The 8,326-nt window shown below is 37.3% G+C and overlaps 1 protein-coding gene across 1 annotated transcript; it reads left to right on the plus strand.

Moving 5' to 3' along the window:
* LOC121946241 lies at positions 1–5,374 on the plus strand. Its single transcript, XM_042490741.1, has 5 exons — positions 1–104; positions 1,846–2,535; positions 2,635–2,700; positions 2,790–2,868; positions 4,512–5,374. Exons 2-5 carry the CDS (start codon positions 2,043–2,045, stop codon positions 4,687–4,689), a joined length of 816 nt encoding a protein of 271 aa, XP_042346675.1. The 5' UTR covers positions 1–104; positions 1,846–2,042; the 3' UTR covers positions 4,690–5,374.
* The last annotated feature ends 2,952 nt before the right edge of the window (positions 5,375–8,326 follow it).

Below are 8,326 nucleotides of genomic sequence, written 5' to 3' on the forward strand. Positions count from 1 at the left end.
AGTCCACCATGGCTAAATCAGAAGTTTCTGGTATGAAGATGAGGAATCTTCTTTTGGGGTTATTCTTGGACTTCTTGCCGTTGTCCACTCTACACCTGTTGATAGTAAGTGAAAGTCTTTTTATTCATTTTGTCAGATTTTCACAGTGTATCTCTCTCAAACACATAAACAGCACCATATTTTCTGAGTTTTGATGTGTTTTTATTAGACGTGTGACTTTGTTTAATAGGATTAAACTGTAAAATTAAAACCAAAATCCAGGTAGATTTTTTCTGCGTTTATCCTTGTGTATGATATTCACCTGTGGTCCATGAAATTCTTTAGAAAATGACATTCTTTCACCTCCGAGGAGGCCATAGTTATGGGTTTTTGCAGTCTCACAAACACAGCAGTTCTTCTACAAAGACCTCTGAAATTTCAATAATTCCCATGGTGTCCTTTTTCTTACCCCCCGTGAGTCAGCACTCCCCTCCCTGCCTAAGATGCTCTTTATGTACCAGGCCTAACTCTTTCAGTAAGAATACCAGAGTAGTATTTCATTATCGGTGCACAGGTTTCACCGGCACCTCCAGATTACACACAGAGATCTTTGTATAATGTTCTGAGCTGCTCCAGGAGGCGCATTAATGCGTGTGTCGGGAGTAAGGTGAAACCGAAGATCAGCAAAGAGCTGTTTACACAAGTTTGGGCGACGGGTAACTTTATAGGGAAAAACATCGGAGCTGAACGTGACTGAGCAGAATGGGAAAGGGGAGATGTGTGTGATTCGATTCTGAGGCACTTTTTGTTTATATTTTCACTTTTTTTGGAATTTTTTAAGGCAGATTGTCGCTTCTTGGGGGATCGCTGACTTGAGTAAATAAACAATAAAACAACATAAAAATACTCTATTACAAGTAGTATTACAAGTATTTACAATACTATTTAAGTAAAAGTACAGACGTATGATCAGCAAAATGTATTGAACGTATCAAAATTTAAAGTAAATGCTTCATAATAGGAGAAACTGATAATGTTTACAGTATGTAATTAAAATTAAATGATCTAAGAAGTTTTTAAATTCATAAACTTGGAAACCCCTGTTTTTGTTGTTGTTGTTTGCTTGTTTTTTTTTGTAATGCATTATTATGTGTTGCATTTTGCAAGCATATCATGTATTTTTTAAAATGTAAAATCTTATTTTGAGAAGTAAATTATAGCTTTAGTTGTCAGTCAAATACAGTGGAGTATTGTACAATACATTTTACTCTGAAATGTGGTGGAGTAGAACAAAAAAGCAGCATAAGATGGAAATACTCAACCTGAAAATTGTATATACGTACAATTCTTGAGTCAATACTTAACGCTTTACACTTTTTTCCCACTACTCATTATGGTAATATGCTATGAAATATAAAAAAAAACAACACTGTTAATGAGCAAAAATTAATTATACAGTACATTGCCTAATTTGTCCTCCTGCTTGCGCCTCGTTAACGGCACGAAACCCTGACGATGGCTTCCTTCCAACGAAAACACAGGAACAGAACAGTCATGGTTTACTCTGTTGCAATGGGTGTGTCAAAAGAGTGCTCTTGTTAAACTGATGCTTTGATGAGGTCTCCTCTCTTTTGTTACCCCATTCACGGACCATTAGTCACCCAAGTTAATCATTACTGTCTTTCACCACACCTCATCAAAGAAGCACAGAATGCAAGTTTATACAAGAATTTGGGGCGAAGCTCTTGAGCTCTGTGTGGCGATTCTGTAATACATCAAAAAGCCTCTGTAACTTTCCTTTACGCTCATGTCAGGGCGAGTAGTTTAAACACTCAAGGTGGATTTTTCTGTTTGTCCTTGTCCTAGCCGTGACCCAGATTCCCTCCAAAGCTGAGGATGAAGTCATCAGAGAGGCGGTGACGGACGGCTTCCTCGTCGAACGCCTTTTTACCCCCTCACGCACAACTGAATCACCCAAAAGAAACACAACCGTCCCAGCATCCCAGCAGCCGTCTGCTGACTCCAAATACGGTGACGTGATTGAAGGCAGTGGGGATGAGTCCATGACCTCCTTGTTCCACAAGTTTTTAAGCACAACTCTGAATTCTACCTTGAGCCCTCAGTCTACGTCCCCAGACCACATCTCAAGTTCCCAAGCTCCTGACCCCGCTTCTCCCAGTAATAATTTAGGGTCTACTACATCATCGACCTCCACGACTGCTTCCCCCGGACCAAAAGCTCCAGTAACGTTTTCAACAGGTGAAGGCTCAGGATTAGGATCTGGCGAAGGATCTGGATCAATGAGATTTCCAAGTAACGAAGGATCGGGACTGGGGTCGGGCGAAAAATCTGGATCAGAAATGGGGATCACTACAGTGTCAACTACTACCAAAGAGTATCCAGCTCTCATGAATGACCCCTTCGCTGATGTCAACAAAGCAACGGCTCCAAGAATGTTTGTAGAGAGCGACAAATCAGATGACGAATCAGGATCCGTCTCAGTTTCTACAAAAATGACAAAAATGATAGAAATGCTTCGGCCTTCAAAAGATGATGGTAAATATACTATACCTCAATAGTTATGGGTACAATTACTATCACAATGTCTTTTTATTGACTATGGTAGATTTTAAACTTGTGTTTTTCTTTTCTTAGTCCAAGAGCCACAAATAGGTGAAACTAGCAATGGGGAGATTCAGAACAAAGGTCACAGTACACCAGGTGAGTCCAAAAAAGGAAGCTTTTTTGCATAATTTAACTCTGGCTGAACCCAGTCCATGTTCTTAACTGCTGCTCTCCCGTATCCCCAGGTTGGATCATCATCGTCGGTTTTATCGTTGGCGTTGCAGCTCTGATAATGCTGTTTGTTGCCATCGCCACCAGAGACAAGTAAGACTTTAAAATCAGTAACAAAAAAAAAAAAAAAAAAAAAAAAGAAAGTTATTTTTGAGTTTTGTGTATTAACCCTTTGAAACTGGTACAAATTGGATTGATTCCTTTCAAAAACATGGCAAGACAATGAGCAATGCAGGAAGAAATTCATTTTAAAAAATCACAATAACATAAACAAAAAAGTACAAAAATGACAAAAAAAAATAGAGAGAGAAAGAAAAAACAAGGCAAAGAAGACTTTCATAAAGTAATAATTGTAAATATGCAATTATGACAATTACAAACATATTTTCCTAAAATATATATATATATATAAATCTACTTATTTTTGCAATTTTTATAACATTTCTTACCAAGTTGCTCATTGCCTTTTCCCCCAAGTTTTTGAAAGAAACTGCACTTTCTTTTGGAGGGGGATTCAAAGGTTTAAATACTTATGAAAGGCTTTGGAAAGCAGCAAAAGGTTGTCACATTCCTTTTTTTTTTTTTTACAACAGAAAGTTAAGGCTTCTGTCTTTGATGTCATCACGTCATGACCTTATATAACCTTACCTCACGCCTACGTGCGGTGAAAAAGGTCGTATTTCGCAGTAATTGCAGCCGCGGGAGAGCATTATTCGCATAATGTTGTTACGTGTTTATCGATCAAATAGTTTCCGTCTTCCGTTTTGTCACGTTGTACGCAAGAAATGACGCCATTACGCCACGTTACCTGCGGTGCCAAAACGCGCATGCGCAAACGGGATCAATTATGAATCCAATCCAACACAACGCTTCTGCACTCTGCAAATAAGAGATCATATTTAAAAAAAAAAAAAAAACTAATGTGTATGGTTCAAAATAACTTATGTTGGGAAATATTTGATCTAGGTTTCTACTTGGACCAGTATGTTTTATTTTGTTATTTTGCAAAATCTGATGAAAAAATGTCAGATTTTAGTATTTTTTAACACATTTTCAACACTCAACAATGAATATGGTTTATAAATACTTTTGGAAAGGTTACTTATGAAACGTAATGGGCTACAGATTACAAGATGCCCTGTTAAAAATGTTAAAGGCCTAAATTACATAACTATTTTGATTACTTTTCAGAATAATTAAACTTATTACAGTTGATTACTTCTCTAACAAATGTTCTAAACTGGGAAATAAAGCTGAAAAAACCTAAAATGTAAGTGCATAGCCTAAGTGTTGCACTCAAATTTGTGTCAACAGCTTTACTGACCCATTGTTGCCGAAAAGTATGCCTAGAGAAGATATTTCTGCATGGAAAAATGCATAAAGCAACAAAATGAATGTTTTACTGGACATATTAACTTTTTAATGAAAACATTTTTTTCCCCACATTTTTGATCAGCAACTGTAATTTAATTTCAATTTTTTTTCTCAGTAACTGTGACTTATTACAATTACATGTATATGTAATTTAATTACTGTACCCTGTTACATGTAGCTAACTAGTTACTCCCTTGTTTGACTTATATAACCTTTAGCATAGGTTGTACAGATTTTAGGAGGATGAATCATTTGAAGATATTCCGAGAAATTACATCACATTACACAAAAATAACAAAGACATAGGCACGACCAGACCATTTCCATTGCAGAGGTTTAAGGGTTTAATTCTTTTTGTCCAGGTGGAATGGACCAAGCAATGCTTCCCAGCTTGAGACCAAAACCAACTCCTCAAACCAGCAGAGGGAGCTAGAGATGGAGACATTCCTGCACACAGAAAAGCCCAAGGAGAATGGAAAGGCGGCAGAGTACACAGTCATCCCCCTGGATGAGCTTCCAGAGAATTATTCATCACACTGAGGCTCAGAAACACACCCTATGGAGGCCTGAGACTCATCGCAGAACCACGAGAACGTGTTTGAAGCAAATGAATTTTGAGGAACAAATATGTCTGAGCTGCTGAGCAAAAAGGTTTCTGTAGACTTTCCCAGCTCTGAGCCCAGTCTGCATCAAAATCACGGTGCAGCTTTTCCTGCTGACTCTTAAAAACTCTACCCTTATTTTGAAATCACAGCAATATTTTGTTACATTTATTGCAATATCAACTCTTGTATTTACTAATAAATACAAAACTGGTCATGTATGATATGCACAAATGCCATTTATTTCAAAACAAAGTCTTAACAGTGTTTTATTTTGTGGGTTTTTTTGTAAATAATGTATGTTTTTTTTTTCACAGATCTTATAATGGACCCAAGACAATGATTCTATGTCCAGTCTTTTTAAGTGTCTGTGTAAGGTTATTTTAAATATCCTTGTAATAATATTATTGATAACTGTGTTATGATTCTAATTTATAATAAGCTGCTCTGTTGTTTCCCCCGCGTTCATTAAAGAAGCTCAGAGTGCTAAACAGTGCTCAGCCCACTAACTCATTTGTTGACAGCCTACACAGCCCTTCAGCTGCTGCGACATGCACGCATTGTATGTACATATTCTGTATCACATGCCTGAGAAATAAACACAACGGCAGCTCATCAATAAACATTTATTTTGTTTCCATTAATATTACACAGGAGTATTAAAACATTTACACACGTTCAATCCGTTCGCCTGACAAATGGTGTTTGTGCTCTGTTATGGTTTATTTAGTAAATGTGCATTCAATCCTACTTGCATTTAGTCAGTCACAGCCAAAAGACGTTTTGCATTACAGTGAATGTCAGACACCAGAAAATATGCTGAATACATTCTTGGATCAATGTGTGCATAGAAACAAAAAGAAGGATAGAAAATAAAGGTTTTGTTATCTAAAGATTGTACACATGTTCATAGAAAACACTGCTATACTAATCCAGTTGACTAAGAACATATTTCGATCAAGGCCCAATAACAAATGAAATAGATGGGAAAGTGATATAGATAATGGGTTTTTGACTTGAATCAGGGTATTATCATTTTTACTTAGGATGTCTGTCATCCATTTTGGGGGAATGCAGTGCTTGAGCCAAATTCTGGATGGCTGGCAGAGGTGTCACAGCGTGTAGACACACTGCTGCCAACTGCAATAATCCACGCACACAAAACTGCCTTAATGTGCTCATAACCCTTTAATAACCAATAACAACATTCCCTCATTAAACAGGTGAGGGATATTGGGCTTTCTTCCCTGGCAAACGTTTGTCGCTCAGGTGTCTTTTTAAAAAACATTAACTGAATGCATTTTTTGTATATAAATAACCCTACTCACAAACTATTGAGACAGCTAGTTGCCCATAAAAAGAAAAATTAAAAGTCCAGTGTGTAGGATTTAGGGGTATATATTGGCAGAAATATAATACAATAAGTAACCTATGTTTTTTTGTGTGTGTGTATTTTCACCTAAAAATAAAAATCATGATTTTTAAATCTACAGCAGCCTGTCTCTGACATGCCAAACAGCATTGGAGAAACACTGATTTTGAACATAAAACTGCTTCATTCAGCGATTTTACCAGTATAAATCACTAGGTCCATTTGTTTTGTAGAGGAAGAGACCTCTGCGGTTAATTCGGGTCCCAGTAATAACTTTCTGAACATTTGGGTCATAAGCGAAAAAAAGGGGAGCACACATTAGCAGGTGTTAAGCTAGCGGCCAGTCTCTGAAATGCCAACTAGTATTGGAGTAACAAAGACTTGTAACATGAAACTGCTTCATTCAGTGTTTTTATCTGCAGTCATCACCACTACATCCCCCTAAATTTTATCCACTGAACCTTTAACATTGTACTAACATTATTACATATATATATAGACTTTATAGAAACGTTTAGCATAGCAAAAACAACTGATAGATGACATAAAATGTCAAATTCTATATACATTTGATTTATACACTAAAGAGAGTATATACACAAAGTGCAAGGAGGCACTTTAAACATGATTATATAAGCCATAGCTTATATGAAAAGAGAAATAAATAATCCAGTTTTCACCTTAGTTTGAACAGAGTTGCTACAAGGAGTTAAACTAAGAAAAAAAAAGTACATATATAAGCCAACATCCAATGACCTTGTTACGGCTTCAGATTTACGTGAGTGCTGGAGGCAGAATTTCATGTGCACTTGCTAAACAGACGTGACCACAGCTAATCAGCTCTACATGTAATTACAAGCTTGTTATTTGTATTTGAATAAACACTGTGTAAATACCACAAAGTGCAAAATTTAAATGAGCCACCGTAGCCCTGAGTGGGAGGTGGAGGAACTTCTAAAATGTCATTCGTAATAACCTATCGAAATGAATAGTGGTACATTTTATCCAGAAATGTCATCACATTGAGTGCACTCTGCAGTTGACATAGTCAAGGCAAGGTTGTCATATAGTAAAGAAATTAACAGTTTGAAATCAAACACAGAGCAATGCACTGGCCTGCTGAGAGTTTCAGAGACGCTCGCTTGTTTTTTTTCCCCTTTTGCTGGACTTCCAACTTTCTTAAATCATCCTCTTGCTCTCAGAAACACACATGAACACAGAAATTCCAGTACACAGGCATACTTTTTGACTACAAACAGAAACAGTGCTTTGCTCATAAAGAACATATATACAAAACAATAAATAAGTGAGAGGGCACCCTTCAAGTATGTTCGGCTTTCCAGCTCCCTGCAACACATCCTGTGCTGTTTGTTGCCACATTTAGAGGACACACGCTTGGCTCTTATGGTCTAAGTCCTAAGCTGCGCTTCTTAGGCTTGTCCATGTGTGTGTGACATCATGGTGTAATCCCATAAGTCAAACAGTCAAAGGTAACGCAGTGTTTAACCATCACTTACATCATAATGCCACACAGAGCACTGTTCCCTTCAGTCCATGATGTGTTTTCATAAACAAAGTCTGCAACATTTTGAACCTTTGCTCTGGTATTTATGGACATTTCATGAGAAGACAGAGCGACATCTTGATAGTACCAACCATTAAGTAATGAAGTCAGATCTGAAACATTTGTTAAGAGTCCTTTGCACCAGCTTATCTTATTTGGTCCTTGAATTAAATGTAAGTGACAAAAGCAAACATCCACATATCATCTCTCTGCCCTTTAAACTACAAACAAAACGCTTCAATACAAAAGAAAAATGAGATGTTGCACAAGGTTGATGAATTCTTTCGTTGACAGAACAGGAAGCTTGCAGCAACACCAAGTAAGGCCCTGAGTGTTGTCAACCGAATTATTTATTCTTCCGCACAAAGTGCATGAGATGCACCAGTTCTTTACAGTTTGTGTCTAGTTAGTGCATTTGCGAGATCTAACATAAGTTTGTGAGTCATCTGACGTTTTGCTCCAGTTGCTGCCCTGATGGGTAACTGAAAGAAAAAGACTGGTCGACTGTTGTGGTACAGTCGACTCTAACTTTCACTTTTTTTAATCTTCTTTTCTGTGATTTTTTTGTTGATATTTATGTCGGCAGAAAGTAAAAGCTGTTGGAACTCAGGGTAAGGCGCAGCAGCATCTGGACCTGCT

This window comes from Plectropomus leopardus, chromosome 1 (assembly GCF_008729295.1).
Source record: "Plectropomus leopardus isolate mb chromosome 1, YSFRI_Pleo_2.0, whole genome shotgun sequence".
NCBI classification, from domain to species: Eukaryota; Metazoa; Chordata; class Actinopteri; order Perciformes; family Serranidae; genus Plectropomus; species Plectropomus leopardus.